Source organism: Pistacia vera, unplaced genomic scaffold, assembly GCF_008641045.1.
Source record: "Pistacia vera cultivar Batoury unplaced genomic scaffold, PisVer_v2 Contig223, whole genome shotgun sequence".
NCBI lineage: Eukaryota > Viridiplantae > Streptophyta > Magnoliopsida > Sapindales > Anacardiaceae > Pistacia > Pistacia vera.
In genome coordinates, this window is record NW_022196028.1 from 2,776,526 (window position 1) to 2,795,207 (window position 18,682).

Here is an 18,682-nt window from a genome sequence, read left to right on the forward strand (position 1 = left end):
AGTTGTTTTAGAAACACTTATATCAATCAGGTGTACACCGAGCCAAACCAAAGAATTAACAATAGGCCTATATTACATCTCACAATCAACCCAGATTAAAGAGTTTTTTTGTTTTTGTTTCTTTTACTGATTTTTGGTTGGCACATGAAAATTTGCTTCCAATTGATGCATTACATATCTCAAATAATATAAAAAAATTTCATTTATTTTTAAGTGATGTTAGCATTAACACTTGTTGCAATTATTATAAATAGCCTTATTTCCATGGGAGAATTGAAAAATAGCCTATTTTAAAAAGTTTTACTCTATAACTTTCTTTTTATTCTATTAGCGATTTTAAACTAAAGATAAATATCTATCCAAACACAAGTTTTCTCTCTAACCATCAACTCTTTGCATGCATAAAGAACAAATCAATCATTATCACTATTCAACTAAAGATATTTATCTCATTCTTCAATGTTTGTAAGCTATAAAATATGGTTTTTTCATGTATGAGATAATTTAGTATGAGTTATGTGTTAAATATTATAATTTAGCTTCAAATAGTTTTTAAATTGTAGTTGGTGTATGTTTGTTTGATTACAATTTAAGGATTTAAGTTTGTGTTTTCCTCATTTGTATTCATTTATACAAGTCGGAGCAATTTGGGGCTGGAGGTTGAAGTTTTTTTCCTGGAGGTTTCTGCTTAGTTTTGCACACACTTTAACTAATCTATTAGGGCTTTGAAACTGTCGTCGTGTAAGAGTCTTAATAGCCACCCTATTAGTGTCTAACAAGACTCGAACTCAAGAGCTCATGGAATCTTCTTATAACTCTTTTACCATCAGGTCACCTAATAGTGGTTACTGAAAGATGTTTTGATATTATTAAATGAAAGCAAATTAAGATAGTTTTCCCTTCTTACACATTAATTTTGACAATTATATAATTACAGCTGGCAGTTAGAATCATTTGGATGTTGAAGGGGAATTGGGTCGTGGTAGGGATTTGAACCCGGTTGAGAATCTTGACTCAGTTGGATGACTCGGAATCAAACGGGTATGGAAGTAGTTGGTTAAGGTGTTGGGTTTTTGGCGGGTTTGATGGTGGGATTGGCCTAGTTTGGCCCACGATGGGGTTGGGCCGTGAGGGGCTTGGTCTGTGGGTTTGAAAGTGTGATATTTGTGGTTTGATCATCTGCCATTTGTTGAACCAAAAAGATAAAAATACCAAGTTTTCTGTTTGAATTTCAGGGACAGAAAAGAGAGATCGATTGAGTGGAAGCTTAAAGGAGAGCTCTAATACCATGTTAGAAATTAAAAAGAAAAAGGAAAGGTCTATTTATAATGAGGAACAACCTTAAAAGACAATGCACATTCTGCTTAATATCATAATCCCATAATATGGAAAGGTCTATTTAACATGAGGAAAATGTGTAGTAAATCAGCATGCAACCAAAAAGATAAAACTAACCAAGTTTTTCTGTTTGAATTTCAGGAGCAGAAGAGAGACGATTGAGCGGAAGCTTAAAAGGAGAGCCTATAACATGTTAGAAATTAAAGAAGAAAAAGAAAGGGCTATTTTATACATGAGGAATAATCTGTAAAAGACAATGCACACATTCTGCCTTAATATCATAATCCCATACATGAGGAAAGGTCTATTTATACATGAGGAATAATGTGTAGTAAATCAGCAATGTAATGAAAACATAATATTTGACATTAAAGTCAAATATTAGTTTCCCTAATTCAGTAATTCATATCTCCACAGTAAAATTCAGTGGGCTGGAGTTAGTAGAAGTTTGCGACAGTTCAGGATATTTTAGATACTATTAAATATTAATAGCTCCTGATATCACACCAATAATTTCAATGACATTAACTCCTCAGTGTCTTCAAGTTACATTTTCTTTATTCAAATTTTCTTTCTAAAATTCATATAGTATCATAAATAAAGCTCTAAAGTTTGAATTTCCACATTCAATTACATAAAAGGAAAAAAATACCAAAATTTCATAACAAGGAACTATCTCACATAATATTCTCAAATTTTCATTCATTTTATGTGATATTATCATTACAACTCGAATAAATTGAATAATTGCTAATCTTTCGGTTTGATCCCGAAAGATGTGGTGAATTTATAGAATGGAAGCGATTTTAAATTCTTTTTTCTTTATTTCTTTCACAGACAATAATATTATGCAGATTCAGGTTACTCTCTGAAAAAGCACTTTGACTATGTGAAAGTTGACAGTCTGAGTATCACAGTAAGCAGTGTAGTAAAAACTCTTTGCCACTGTTAGAAATGTCTGCTTAACATTAAAGTCAATGTCGTTTGAAGAATTTTGAAGAACTAACTGCACAAGTTCTTGCATCTCAGACTCTACTTGGAAGGTTGTGATGCTATCACTATTAGCGTTATTGCTACCATTGTCATGTACCTGAAACAAAATTAAAAGATTATTAAATTTGAATAAAGATTAATGGTGAGGGGGCTTATTCGAATAATGGGACTACACAGAAAATTTACCCCAACCTACAGTATTAGCCAGGTATCAGTTTAAGCTTTCCAAATAATAGGTTATATAGATGTCTCTCAGACTGACCTTTTGCTTCTGGTAATTACCAAGTTTGCTGCAAATTCTGTTGGTAAGGTCTGAGAGTCGCTTATACAGAGGATGATGCAACAGCTCATCTGAGAACCAATGCCCAGCAAATAGATTTATTGTGTATACAAGTAACTCTGCTTCTCCTTCATGCCTATCTCCTTCCTCTTGCCACTTCATCAGCCATTTTCCCCACTACATAAATTTTCAGATATAAGAAACAGAGAAGTTAAACACATTGGGCAGATCTATTATTCTGGCTTTGGAAGTTGAATGAAATTTGATTCGGTTCAAGAAAAATAATCGGTCCTTGTTATATTCATGGCAATAGCTTCCATTCGGATTATATAGAAACTAATAATTCAGTCTGATTGAATGCTTTGAATGTGTTTTATGAATTACTTACAGCCTGATGTATATGGTGGCTCATGTCTCGACCTTGAGCCGCAAGTGCGTTCGATGAAAGGTGGTTCAGCGTCCCGAGCAAGATCTGACTTAATCCCTGCTCTATTTTGTCTGATCCCAACCTCCTGTATGCCACAAAACACATTTTTTTAACGTACCCAAAAAAAAAAAATAAAAAAAAATGATGCCTTTTATTCTTAGTTCATTGAATATTGTAATTACTATTCATATTATTCGATATTGATGAATATGAACATTAATTCCGATAATTACTTACAGCTGGAATAAGTTGTTGATAGCTCTTCCATTTTTATAATTGCTTCTATTAGTACAGTTTCTAAATTCATCAACGAAGGCTTTCCTCTGCTCTCTGGAATGTTTTGTTTTGTGAAAATGAGAAGTGATTGTCTCCACCAAGACTGAAGTCTTAGCCCAAGCAATTCGCTCTAACCATTTCTCTGGCTCATATATACTGGCGGATGCTAGAAAATACGCTAATAGAAGGGCCCTTCTGCTCATTCCGAAATTTTCAAGCGTACATTCTGAGTACCACCTGTATATCATAGCATTTTTCTTGAGAAAAAAAAAAAAAATTTGAGTTGTTGGAAGAAAAGGATATCTGTTGTATAATACCTTTGCATACTGTTCCATTCAGTTTGATGTAAAGCTTGGCAATTGTTGTAGTCTAACTTGGCAAGCTCAAGATAAATTTTAGTGTTTACATTCAGCATCCTGTAGGGGTACTTATATAGCCATTAGAATATAACTGAATCAATAAAATTAATCGAAATGTGTTTATCTAGTCATTTGTGCACTCATTCAATAATACTATAACAAAACATGTATTTACTTTAATTTCTTGATTTGTAGATTTGTGGACTAATAAGTTCGCTGCTTTTGATATTTCAGATTATCAAGACAAATATTCTTGATTGAAATCATAACAAATGAATTAAGGAATATACAAATAAAAGCATACCTGTACAAGACTTTGCCTATCCAAATGTCATCTTCGCCGCCATATTGCTCTATGTACAGTCTTGTCTCAACTCTAGGGAACCTTGCGTACAATGGAACCTCCAATGCAAAGCTCACCTGTCATCGTAATTGTTATTGGTTTAGGTTTTTTTTTTAATCTGAGAGTATTGGATTAATATAGGAAGAGATCATGGTTAACTTATTAGCTTAATTAGAGATCCACATGGAATGTCTTTCATTGAGTTGTAACTTCTCATTAGACCCTTTTCTTTACAGCTTAATTTATGATGAGCTGTCCTATGGAAGTGCGCATTTTTTTTTTTTTTTTTAATATTTTTATTGTTTTAACTGCTGCCGACTCTCAGATTATTTCCTGAGCATTCTGGGGTCTGTTTGTTTTATATTTTGATAGTATTTTGGGAATAATATAGATAGTTGAATAGAGATGTAGAATTAAGGAAGATGTATACAGAAATTTATAAGAAACCCCTTAGGTTTGCTAATTTATAAACACCCTATTATATTTTTTTTTTAAATGACAAAAACTCCCCACCACCCGCATGCCAGATTTCGCCACCACCACCGGAATCTGGCCAGAAAATCGGCGTTCCACCACAGACAGTCGGATCTGGCGGGTAGGTACGTTATATGGCATTTTTCTCGCAAAGATGAATTTGTGACTGTTGATATGCCTATCTGCCTTTTCGCCAGATCCACCAAGATTCGTAGGAAAATGCCAGATCTACGTCATATTTGGCCGTCAATGACTACAAATATTCACGGCTAAAGATAGACTGTCGTTGTCTGTCAACGAGGTCAAGATTTGCATTTCTAGAAAATTTACTTTTGAGGGAGGAAGCAAGGCCAGATTTGTTATAGTTTTAAATGGACTTAGTTCATACCCCACAATCAGGTCCAAAACCAATTAAAACCTTTACGATCAAACTAAAATTCCAACTTGCCTCTGTTTTTCTTTCTAGTATTTTCTCCTCTCTTTTAAAGCGGAGTGGATACTTGGACCTATTTAGAGTTGTTTTAGAAACACTTTATATCAATCAGGTGTACCCGAGGCCCAAACACAGAATTAACAATTAGGCCTATATTAACATCTCACAATCAACCCAGATTAAGAGTTTTTTTGTTTTTGTTTCTTTTACTGATTTTTGGTTGGCACATGAAAATTTGCTTCCAATTGATCATTACATATCTCAAAAATATTAAAAAAATTTCATTTATTTTTAAGTGATGTTAGCATTAACACTTGTTGCAATTATTATAAATCACTTATTTCCATGGGAGAATTGAAAATAGCCTATTTAAAAATTTTTATCTCTTAACTTTCTTTTTATTCTATTAGCGATTTTAAACTAAAGATAATATCTATCCAAACACAAGTTTTCTCTTCTAACCATCAACTCTTTGCATGCATAAACGACAATCAATCAATTATCCCTATTCAACTAAAGATATTTCTCATTCTTTATCTGTTGTAAGCTATAAAATAGGTTTTTTCATGTATGAGATAATTTAGGATGAGTTATGTGTTAAATATTATAATTTAGCTTCAAATAGTTTTTAATTGTAGTTGGATGTATGTTTTTGATTTGATACCAATTTAAGGATTTAAAGTTTGTGTTTTCTCATTTGTATCATTTACAAGTCGGCAATTTGGGTCTGGAGGTTGAAGTTTTTTTCACTGGAGGTTTCTGAGCCAGTTTGCCACACACTTTAACTAATCTATTAGGGCTTTGAAACTGTCAGTCGTGTAAGAGTCTTAATCCACCCCTATTAGTGCTAACAAGACTCGAACTCAAGAGCTCATGGAATCTTCTTATACTCTTTTACCATCAGGTCACCTAATAGTGGTTACTGAAAGATGTTTTTGATATTATTAAATGAAACAAATTAAGATTAGTTTTCCCTTCTTACACATTAATTTTTGACATTATATAATTACAGCTGGCATTTAGAATCATTTGGATGTTGAAGGGGAATTGGGTCGGGTAGGGATTTGAACCCGGTTGAAATCTTGACTCAGTGTGGACTCGGAATCACAACGGTATGGAAAGTAGTTGGGTTAAGGTGTTGGGTTTTGGGCGGTTTTATGGTGGGATTGGCCTAGTTTGGCCCACGATGGGGTTTGGCCGTGAGGGGCTTGGTCTGTGGGTTTGAAAGTGTGATATTTGTGGTTTGATCATCTGCCATTTGTTGAACCAAAAAGATAAAAATACCAAGTTTTCTGTTTGAATTTCAGGGACAGAAAAGAGAGATCGATTGAGTGGAAGCTTAAAGGAGCTCTAATACCATGTTAGAAATTAAAGAAGAAAAAGGAAAGGTCTATTTATACATGAGGAACAACCTGTAAAAGACATGCACACATTCTGCCTTAATATCATAATCCCATACATGAGGAAAGGTCCTATTTATACATGAGGAATAATGTGTAGTAAATCAGCATGCAACCAAAAAGATAAAAATACCAAGTTTTCTGTTTGAATTTCAGGGACGAAAGAGAGATCGATTGAGCGAAGCTTTAAAGGAGAGCTCTAATACCATGTTAGAAATTAAGAAGAAAAAGAAATTCTATTTATACTGAGGAATAATCTGTAAAAGACACTGCACACATCGGCCTTAATTCCATAATCCATACATGAGGAAAGGTCTTTTATACCTTAGGACGCAAAACCAAAATAATGGCATATTCCATCCTCAAGTCTGAACAAACCAACTTGTCATTCCACCTCTTTCTATTTCATTCTCACATAGGGCAGAGCAACAGGATGACATATTCCGCGGAGCTTTGTTAAGAACCAGCATTTCTGAATCGCATCAACATAATCCCCACCCACAGGATTTCATTTACCCACAACATTAATCCCTGCGAATCACCATAGTAGACAAATGATATTATGTTATTGTGATTCAATTTATACATTTATATAAGTACTTAATATCATGGTTATTAGTATCCTACGATACGTGATATGTATCTTATGATACGATTCGATATGTATCTTATGATACGATTCGATATGAGTCGTCAATGATACGTATCAGAGAGTGTATCATAAACCTTTCGATACGTTGATATATATCCTACGATACGATACGTATCCGTTTGTATCCTTAAAAATATCGATACAAATCGATATGACTTTATTAATTTGGGTCAAAGGTCCAAAAAAAAATTTTAGGTCGAATCCGGGTCACCCAACCTGGTTCACTAAAACCTACCCAAATTTACTCATTTTGCATCGAGAAAGTGAATCAGAAGATGTTTTGCCAATTTTGCATGATAATAATAACACAAGTAGAGTTATAGATATTGACATTGATCTTGGAAATGATATGAATGGATGAGAGGAAATGATATAAATTCTTAATTTTATGATTAATTTTGATTGTGTAATACCATAATTTAAAGCCAATAATACCACAAAATTTGTTAATTAATCATGGGGATAATATTAATTTTTAGAAAAATTTTATTATTTTATTAATTTTTTTGAAAAAGGCGTATCCTACGATACGATACGTGATACATGATTCGAAAAATTAGGTTTTCGATAAACAATACGATACACAATTTGATAACCATGCTTAATGTATATATATATCATGGTTGTTAGTATCTTACGATATGCGATACGTATCCTATAATACTATTCGATACGGGTCACCAATGATACGTATTAGAGAATGTATCCTAAACCTTTCGATACGTTGATATGTATCATCCGATATGATACATATCCGTTTATATCCTTAAAAATATCGATACAAATCGATACGACTTTATTAATTTGGGCCAAAGGTCTAAAAAAAATTTCAGGTCAAATCCGGGTCACCCAACCTGGCTCATTAAAACTTGCCCAAATTTACCCATTTTGCATGGAGAAAATGAAAAGGAGATGTGTTGCCCATTTTGCATGATAATAATAACACAAGTGGAGTTATAGATATTCACATTGATCTTAGAAATGATATGAATGGTTGAGAGGAAATGATATAGATTCTTAATTTTGTGATTAATTTTGATTATGTAATACCATAATTTAAAGCCAATAATACCAAAAAAATTGTTAATTAATCATGGGGATGATATTAATTTTTAGAAAATTTTTATTATTTTATTAATTTTTTTGAAAAATACGTATCCTGCGATACGATACGATACGCAATATACAATTCGAAAAATTAAGTTTTCGATACACGATATGATACACAATTTGACAAGCAAATACAAAATTTGGGTCCAAAAATAAAGTGTAAAATAAAATCATAATCATACAATCCTTGAATTCTCTCGGGATGGGCTGGGGGATTCCCTTATATCCCCATCCCGGAGACGGGCAAGGTTTGAGGAATCTCTTTGGGCCCTTGGGCCGGGCTCAGAGATAAGGATCCTTGGCTTTGACCCAGCCCGTGCCTATCCCTAGTTCTTATAGTAGCCTTCCTCCATCATCAAAACAGTTGCGTCCATGTATTTTGTATCAATGGCATGAATGCGTCCCTGACCTGGTCTATATTAGAATTGATGATGACGAAATTTGCATTCTGTTGGTGTAAAATATAAAATAATAATTTCTTGTATATATGAAAACACAAACGAGTATATTCACTACGCATATACATTTTTTCTGTCACTAGTTTCACAAACACTATGTTCAAGTAACGAGAGTCTATACAATAGAAAAAACAAAAAGTTGGTTTTTTTTTTTTTTTTTTTTTTTTTTTTTTTTTTTTTGTTTTGTTATGAAATATGGATTAATATAGGAAGAGGATCATGGTTAACTTTTAGCTTAATTATGAGATTCTCACCATGGATGCTTTCATTGAGTTGTAACTTCTCATTAGACCTTTTTCTTTACAGCTTAATTAATGATGGAGCTGTCATCATGGAAGTGCGCATTTTTTTTTTTTTTTTTTTAATTTTTTTATTGTTTTAACTGCTGCCGACTCTCAGATTATTCCTGAGCATTCTGGGGTCTGTTTGTTTATATTTTGGATGTATTTTGGAATAATATTAGATAGTTGAATAAGAATGTATTACGAGTAAAATTTATAAGAAACCCCTTAGGTTTGCTAATTTATAACACCCTAATATATAATTTTTTTTTAAATGACAAAAATCCCCCACCCAGCAGTGCCATATTCGGCCACCACCACCGGAATCTGGCCAGAAAATCGCGTTACACCACAGACCAGTCGGATCTGGCGGGTAGACGTTGATATGGCATTTTTCGGCCAAGATGAACATTGTGTGACTGTTGATGGCCATATCTGGCCTTTTCCGGCCAATCCACCATTGAGGAAAATGCCAGATCTACGGTCATATTTGGCCGTCAATGACTACAATATTCACGGCTAAGATATGACTGTCGTTGTCCTGTCAACGATGGTCAAGATTTGCATTTCTAGAGAAATTTACTTTTGAGGGAGGAAGCAAGGCCAGATTGTTATAGTTTTAATGGACTTAGTTCATACCCACAATCAGGGTCCAAAACCAATTAAAACCTTTACGGATCAAACTAAAAAGTCCAACTTTGCCTCTGTTTTCTTTCTAGTATTTCTCCTCTCTTTTTAAAGCAGGAGTGGGAATACTTGGACCTATTTAGAGTTGTTTTAGAAACACTTTATATCAATCAGGTGTACACCGAGGCCCAAACACAGAATTAACAATTAGGCCTATATTAACATCTCACAAATCAACCCAGATTAAAGAGTTTTTTTGTTTTTGTTTCTTTTACTGATTTTTGGTTGGCACATGAAAATTTGCTTCCAATTGATGCATTACATATCTCAAATAATATTTAAAAAAATTTCATTTATTTTTAAGTGATGTTATCATTAACACTTGTTGCAATTATTATAAATAGCCTTATTTCCATGGGAGAATTGAAAAATAGCCTATTTTAAAAAGTTTTACACTCTATAACTTTCTTTTTATTCTATTAGCGATTTTAAACTAAAGATAAATATCTATCCAAACACAAGTTTTCTCTCTAACCATCAACTCTTTGCATGCATAAACGACAAATCAATCAATTATCACTCATTCAACATTAAACTAAAGATATTTATCTCATTCTTTCATCTGTTGTAAGCTATAAAATATAGGTTTTTTCATGTATGAGATAATTTAGGTATGAGTTATGTGTTAAATATTATAATTTAGCTTCAAATAGTTTTTAATTGTAGTTGGATGTATGTTTTTGGATTTGATACCAATTTAAGGATTTAAAGTTTGTGTTTTCTCATTTGTATTCATTTATACAAGTCGAGCAATTTGGGGCTGGAGGTTGAAGTTTTTTTCACTGGAGGTTTCTGAGCCAGTTTGCACACACTTTAACTAATCTATTAGGGCTTTGAAACTGTCAGTCGTGTAAGAGTCTTAATAGCCACCCCTATTAGTGTCTAACAAGACTCGAACTCAAGAGCTCATGGAATCTTCTTATACTCTTTTACCATCAGGTCACCTAATAGTGGTTACTGAAAGATGTTTTTGATATTATTAAATGAAAGCAAATTAAGATTAGTTTTCCCTTCTTACACATTAATTTTGACAATTATATAATTACAGCTGGCAGTTAGAATCATTTGGATGTTGAAGGGGAATTGGGTCGGGTAGGGATTTGAACCCGGTTGAGAATCTTGACTCAGTGTGGGACTCGGAAATCCAAACGGGTATGGAAAGTAGTTGGGTTTGGGCCGGCTTGATTTGTTGGGATTGGCCCGGTTTGGCCCACGATGGGGTTTGATGTATTTGGGCCGTGAGGGGGTTGGTCCGTGGGGTTTGAAAGTGTGATGTTTGTGGTTTGATCATCTGCCATTTTGTTGAACCAAAAAGATAAAAAATAACCAAGTTTTCTGTTTGAATTTCAGGGACAGAAAAGAGAGATCGATTGAGTANAAGGGATTTGAACCCGGTTGAGAATCTTGACTCGGTGTGGGACCCAGAAATCCAAATGGGTATGGAAAGTAGTTGGGTTTGGGCCGGCTTGATTTGTTGGGATTGGCCCGGTTTGGCCCACGATGGGGTTTGATGTATTTGGGCCGTGAGGGGGTTGGTCCGTGGGGTTTGAAAGTGTGATGTTTGTGGTTTGATCATCTGCCATTTTGTTGAACCAAAAAGATAAAAAATAACCAAGTTTTCTGTTTGAATTTTAGGGACAGAAAAGAGAGATTGATTGAGTAGAAGCTTAAAAGAAGAGCTCTGATATCATGTTAGAAATTAAAGAAGAAGAAGTAAAGAAGAAAAAGGCAAGAGTAGCAAAGTACAAGGTCTATTTATACATGAGGAACAATCTGTAAAAGACAATGCACACATTCTGCCTAAATATCATAATCCCATACAATCAGGGATGTGTAGTAAATCAGCAATGTAATGAAAACATAATATTTGACATTAAAGTCAAATATTAGTTTTCCTAATTCAGTAATTCATATCTCCACACTAAAGTTCAGTGAGCTGGAGTTAGTAGAAGTTTGCGGCAGTTTAGGATATTTTAGATACTATTAATAGCTCCTGATTTCACAACAATAATTTCAATGACATTAACTCCTCAGTGTCTTCAAGTTACATTTTCTTTATTCAAATTTTCTTTCTAAAATTCATATAGTATCATAAATAAAGCTCTAAAGTTTGAATTTCCACATTCAATTACATAAAAGGAAAAAAATACCAAAATTTCATAACAAGGAACTATCTCACATAATATTCTCAAATTTTCATTCATTTTATGTGATATTATCATTACAACTCGAATAAATTGAATAATTGCTAATCTTTCGGTTTGATCCCGAAAGATGTGGTGAATTTATAGAATGGAAGCGATTTTAAATTCTTTTTTCTTTATTTCTTTCACAGACAATAATATTATGCAGATTCAGGTTACTCTCTGAAAAAGCACTTTGACTATGTGAAAGTTGACAGTCTGAGTATCACAGTAAGCAGTGTAGTAAAAACTCTTTGCCACTGTTAGAAATGTCTGCTTAACATTAGAGTCAATGTCATTTGAAGAATTTTGAAGAACTAACTGCACAAGTTCTTGCATCTCAGACTCTACTTGGAAGGTTGTGATGCTATCACTATTAGCGTTATTGCTACCATTGTCATGTACCTGAAACAAAATTAAAAGATTATTAAATTTGAATAAAGATTAATGGTGAGGGGGCTTATTCGAATAATGGGACTACACAGAAAATTTACCCCAACCTACAGTATTAGCCAGGTATCAGTTTAAGCTTTCCAAATAATAGGTTATATAGATGTCTCTCAGACTGACCTTTTGCTTCTGGTAATTACCAAGTTTGCTGCAAATTCTGTTGGTAAGGTCTGAGAGTCGCTTATACAGAGGATGATGCAACAGCTCATCTGAGAACCAATGCCCAGCAAATAGATTTATTGTGTATACAAGTAACTCTGCTTCTCCTTCATGCCTATCTCCTTCCTCTTGCCACTTCATCAGCCATTTTCCCCACTACATAAATTTTCAGATATAAGAAACAGAGAAGTTAAACACATTGGGCAGATCTATTATTCTGGCTTTGGAAGTTGAATGAAATTTGATTCGGTTCAAGAAAAATAATCGGTCCTTGTTATATTCATGGCAATAGCTTCCATTCGGATTATATAGAAACTAATAATTCAGTCTGATTGAATGCTTTGAATGTGTTTTATGAATTACTTACAGCCTGATGTATATGGTGGCTCATGTCTCGACCTTGAGCCGCAAGTGCGTTCGATGAAAGGTGGTTCAGCGTCCCGAGCAAGATCTGAGTTAATCCCTGCTCTATTTTGTCTGATCCCAACCTCCTGTATGCCACAAAACACATTTTTTTAACGTACCCAAAAAAAAAAAATAAAAAAAAATGATGCCTTTTATTCTTAGTTTATTGAATATTGTAATTACTATTCATATTATTCGATATTGATGAACATGAACATTAATTCCGATAATTACTTACAGCTGGAATAAGTTGTTGATAGCTCTTCCATTTTTATAATTGCTTCTATTAGTACAATTTCTAAATTCATCAACGAAGGCTTTCCTCTGCTCCCTGGAATGTTTTGTTTTGTGAAAATGAGAAGTGATTGTCTCCACCAAGACTGAAGTCTTAGCCCAAGCAATTCGCTCTAACCATTTCTCTGGCTCATATATACTGGCGGATGCTAGAAAGTACGCTAATAGAAGGGCCCTTCTGCTCATTCCGAAATTTTCAAGCGTACATTCTGAGTACCACCTGTATATCATAGCATTTTTCTTGAGAAAAAAAAAAAAAATTTGAGTTGTTGGAAGAAAAGGATATCTGTTGTATAATACCTTTGCATACTGTTCCATTCAGTTTGATGTAAAGCTTGGCAATTGTTGTAGTCTAACTTGGCAAGCTCAAGATAGATTTTAGTGTTTACATTCAGCATCCTGTAGGGGTACTTATTTAGCCATTAGAATATAATTGAATCAATAAAATTAATCGAAATGTGTTAGAGTGCATCTAGTCATTTGTGCACTCATTCAATAATACTATAACAAAACCTGTATTTACTTTAATTTCTTGATATGTAGATTTGTGGACTAATAAGTTCACTGCTTTTGATATTTCAGATTATCAAGACAAATATTCTTGATTGAAATCATAACAAATGAATTAAGGAATATACAAATAACAGCATACCTGTACAAGACTTTGCCTATCCAAATGTCATCTTCGCCGCCATATTGCTCTATGTACAGTCTTGTCTCAACTCTAGGGAACCTTGCGTACCATGGGACCTCCAATGCAAAGCTCACCTGTCATCGTAATTGTTATTGGTTTAATTATTATAATTGATCTGTTTTACTTTTTAAATATAACAAGAGAAATGAAGTTTCTAGATATATTGCCCCCGTACCTCACCAGGCAAGTCCTTAGCTATAAGCCACTTATCTAGGAGCTCATTAGCGGCATGTTTTTCTCGTAAAATTTTTTCTGAAAATTTCTTAGCATTCTCAAGGATCTTCTCGCCAGGGAATAGCACCTGAGATGCCCGATACAAGTTGAATATAACAGTAACGCCCTCGGTAGATTGCCCAGGAAAGCAAAAGAACTCACCGCCATCCTCAAAATGCCGGAAAATATCTGTACAGCAAAAAACAACTAGCAAGATCGGAATCATTTGTGCATTTGTGCAAAACAATTAATAATATACTAATTTCAGAGATTTTTTTAATAATTTCCCAAACTTACCAGCTGAAACCTCATAACCATGTAATCTGAGTAGTCTAAATCCCATGGCTGTGTCGTCAAGATCAGGAATCCTGCCTTGTCTTTGAAAAGGAATACCCTCTTCGGTCACATATCTGAAAATTAATCAATTAGGACCCTTTAGCAAGAGGAAGCTACTTTTCATATATAGGCTGCATGGTAAACTTTTTTTTTTCTTTTTTTTTTTTTAAATTATGAATATATAATATTATGTACCTGTAAACATAATCCATACATTCTTTAAATTCTGGTTGAAAATATCTTGAAATTCCGAGGCGCAGCAAGCGATCCACAACCCAAATATGTTCGTACACGTCAACTGGGTATAAGGTAGGCACTAAATTGGAGTACATCGATAAAAAACAATTAGAAACCCCTAATAATTGAGAATTTCCAGTCAAAATTTTACAAAGGCGCTTAATATATATACCTCCGGCATTGAATTCTTGGACAACTTTTGTTAAAAATTTCAAGCAATTTTCATTTTTAGTTTGCATGAAGGCATACGCAGTGGAGGATAAGGAGGAGAAGAATGAGCCATCTTGGAATTGCAATTTTAGAAGCTTTTCCCAGTTCAGGTCTTGCATTCCTTCCAAGCTACCAAGTAATGTTGTCGGTACACTGTGCAATTTGTCCTTTGGTATCCTATTTACCGGTACACCATTAATGAAATGTGGATGATTGCTCCAATATAATGTTAAATAACAATTAGCAAGCCTCTAGATGAGCAGAAAATTAACATTAATAAACCAAATTCTAGACAGAATTTATAATATCACAAGATATTACAAGCCAATTATTATATGAAACATAGATTTTCAATTTAGGGTTTATTTTATTTTCCCCTATAAGATCGCTTAGTATTAGGGTTTGTTTGGTATGGTTTCTTCGATTAGAACTTTTGGAAGAATAGCATACTAGAGTAAAGTTTATATGAGTAAAGCTTTTATGAGAAATTTGTTAATTGTTTGTTAGGAAAATGTAAAAGAGTTTTCGGGTACTAATTTACCAAAAAATGTGTTATTATAAGAATAAATCAAGTTAAATTAATAAAATAAAGAAATATTTCTATATATAACCATCTTTACTAATTTTAATTCCTAAAATATCAAGAATTTGTTTAAAGGATAGATTTAGTCATAAATTCACATGACTTAACTTAATTGCTATTAATGAAAAATATCAAGGACAAAAATAGCCGAAATACTTTAGACTACCAAGTCTAGCATAGTCTAGTATGGTTTAACATGCTTTAATTAGACTCTTAAATCATAATTTTAAATGCTAGATTGAGTTAGACTATTGAATCCTATATAGTCTAACATTATATATCATTTTTTGTTTTATTAAGGGTATAATTGGTAAGTTATTGGATTTTATGATTGGGCTTATACTTTAAATAAAACCTGCACATTTTGGGAATTGTATTTATTGAGTTGGCTGTATATATCCAAACCCCCAAAATAAAAATAAGGATACTTTTTAAATTTCAACACTTTAAATAAGCTTAAAAAGAGTTTATGGGAATAGCTCAAAATTTGAGCTTCTCCTATAAACCATAAAATAGTTTACTTAAAATCCTTAAAGAATTTTTTAAATGTAACAAAACAACATAAAATTATTTTAGAAATGCTTATAGCTTTAAATAAGCTCTTTTAGCTAGTAGATAAGTCTAACAAAACAAGTTCTTAAACACATCGGCTTGGTTAAGAAAATATAAAATTCTCCTTTTAAGAGGTTTTTGATAAATTTATAAGGGGGTGTTTGATATTTTGATAGGTTTTGAACGAACCGGTTGAGTAAATTCTAAGTGATCACAGGGAAAAAAATGAAATAAACCCTTTCAATTTAAAACCCGAAATCATATTAATTGAAAAAATAAAAAAGGAAAAAATATTTGAAGTAAAATAAATTCGTTCGCTCATTATTTGTATTGTGATTGATGTGGTATTCATGTTGAACAAAGAACTATTGAAAATTGTTAGGATGATCAACAAGCCAGAGTTTGTACCTTGAGAGCTTGAAATTTCTCTTCGCATATATATCTTGCAAGGCAGGAGAATGATCAGGTACTTCAATTTCTAAACTGCGAGCTTTATCTAGAAGTGCAGGGAAGATAATTTCAAAGCCGCAAGGCATGTGCGCATCACTCTCGTTTTCAAGCTTGGATATGTTTTCTTTGAAAAATGACAACCCTAAAGCCACAACAAAAGGTTGACGTGATATATGTTAGTCTCAAAAAGCAGAGAGAGATCATATATATATGTTGTTTATTTTGGCTTCTTTTACTGGAGATACCTTTTTCACACCTATCTTGATGGATATTCCATCTCTTTAGTGCTACAACACAAGCTATGGTGCTAATTAAGCGATCATAAGCTGAAAATATTTTATCTTCACCCCATGAACCATCTGGGAGCTGATTGTCGGCAATCCATTGAAGGGCAGATGGGAATTGAGAAGCACCACTGCCTTCAATATCTTCAATTAGAGCAACCCATGCCGTGTCATATGCCGATACACTTATTCCTCCATCGTTTAGGGAACTCAACATGGATCTTATAGTATGTACGCGTTCCTGGATCTCGTTTGGTAAAGACGCCTTGGGAAACAAAACAAATTCAATTAATTAGTATTATATTAACAATAGAGAACCTGGAGAATAAAGGAAGAAGAGAAGGGGAAAGGGGAGAAGAAAAGTAAAAAAAGGAAGGGGAAAGAGGGAAAAGGAAAAAGAGAGTGAAGAAGAAGATAAGAGAAAAATGAAATAAAAATATGATAAATTTTTTTAGAGATTTATTGATTAATTTAAAATTAATGGATATAAATTACTATTTACCCTTACTTACACATATTTTATTAACTGAGTTGGATAGAAAGTGGATAATTGTCTTTTCAAACTTTTGGGTGCCAACTTGTCGTTATGATAACTATGGTAGGTGCATGTCGTTCGGCCCACAAAAACACCCAGATTAAAGAGTTTTTGTTTTTTTTTTTGTTTTTTACTGATTTTGTGTTGACACATGAAAATTGGTTTCCAATTGCTGCATTACATATCTCAAATAATATTTTAAAAAATTTTCATTTATTTTTAAGTGATGTTATCATTAACACTTGTTGCAATTATTATAATAGCCTTATTTCCATGGGAGAATTGAAAAATAGCCTATTAAAAAGTTTTACACTCTATAACTTTCTTTTTATTCTATTAGCGATTTTAAACTAAAGATAAATATCTATCCAACACACAGTTTTCTCTCTAACCATCAACTCTTTGCATACTAAAACACAAATCAATCAATTATCATCCTTCAACATTAAACAAAGATTTTATCTCATTCTTTCACATGTTTGTAGCTATAAAATAGAGCAATCTTAGTTTTACAAAGACACATCCAATGAGGTTCAAAGAAATCTCCATCATTGATTTTCTAATTTCTCTCTCTCTCTCTCTCTCTCTCTCTCTCTTTTTTTTTCCATTTTTCCTTTGTTTCTTTCTCTGAATGATTTCTTTGTAGCCCTCTTGTATGGGTCTTTGTAAGGATAACATTTTTCATAAAATATGGGTTTTTCATGTATGAGATAATTTAGGTATGGTTGATTATTATTAAGTGTTAAAACTTAGTTACAAAGCTGAGTCAACATTGTTTGTTAGTTTTGTAAAACTAATTTGAGTCAGTTTGAAAAGAGGCAGCAACACTAACTAAATGTCAGAAATTAAGATGAAGAAGAAGCAAAGAAGAAGAGGCAAGAGTAGCAAGAGTGTCTGCCAGAGATGCCTTAAGAAAGGAGAGAAAATGCAGAAATAATTCCGTATATTGTATTTGTATACTTCATATGCTTTGTACAAGGTCTATTATACATGAGGACTAATATGTAAAGAGTAATATTACACCTACAAAGTCCTCATACAAAGTATGTGTACAAAATGATGTGTCTACCATGATTGAGACAACGAATTTGACTTTAGTTAAAAGTTGATTTTACAAATTCACTATCCCAATCATAATATGTCACATAACTTTGTACCATATCTTTGTACGAGGACTTTGTAAGTATAATATATTTCGTCTGTAAAGGCATGCACATATTCTACCTTAATATCATAATCTCATACAATTGTGGATGTAATGTGCAGTAAATTAGCAATGTAATCAAAACATAATATTTGACATTAATCAAATATTAGTTTTTCTAATTCAGTAATTCATATATCTACACGAGTAATGTTATGCTTACTCACGAACTTACTAACCATTTTACTCACCTTTGTTAAAATTACATATGGTACCTGTACTGTGTTATGTACCCGTACTATGCTTATATTTACACACGTCAGTAAGATTGTGAGTAAGCATAGTATTATTGTATCTACACTCCCCCTTAAGCTTATTATTGTATATATCATAAATGCAATGTCGGCTACTCCGAAGTTTGAATGTGCATTGTTTTGATAAT

The 18,682-nt window shown here is 33.0% G+C and overlaps 1 protein-coding gene across 1 annotated transcript; it reads right to left on the bottom strand.

Annotated features, from left to right (window-relative positions):
• Positions 1–2,140: 2,140 nt before the first annotated feature.
• On the bottom strand, positions 2,141–16,791 carry LOC116130619 ((-)-kolavenyl diphosphate synthase TPS28, chloroplastic-like). The gene is made up of 12 exons (XM_031416344.1): positions 16,523–16,791; positions 16,236–16,419; positions 14,655–14,869; positions 14,441–14,561; positions 14,207–14,319; positions 13,872–14,098; positions 3,978–4,093; positions 3,632–3,730; positions 3,276–3,551; positions 3,000–3,123; positions 2,594–2,788; positions 2,141–2,428 (listed from the first exon to the last, which is right to left on the bottom strand). The coding sequence occupies exons 1-12, from the start codon at positions 16,776–16,778 to the stop codon at positions 2,195–2,197; spliced, it is 2,160 nt and encodes a 719-aa protein (XP_031272204.1). The 5' UTR covers positions 16,779–16,791; the 3' UTR covers positions 2,141–2,194.
• Positions 16,792–18,682: the final 1,891 nt, after the last annotated feature.

Bases quoted from the DNA above. Each gene is read 5' to 3' on its own strand.
- LOC116130619 (XM_031416344.1), bottom strand. From the start codon at position 16,778: ATGTTGAGTTCCCTAAACGATGGAGGAATAAGTGTATCGGCATATGAC. The intron at 14,099-14,206 runs GTAAGTTTGGGA...TTTGCTGTACAG, and splicing joins TGGTTATGAGGTTTCAGCTG to ATATTTTCCGGCATTTTGAG. The intron at 4,094-13,871 runs GTACGGGGGCAA...TTACGATGACAG, and splicing joins CTAAGGACTTGCCTGGTGAG to GTGAGCTTTGCATTGGAGGT.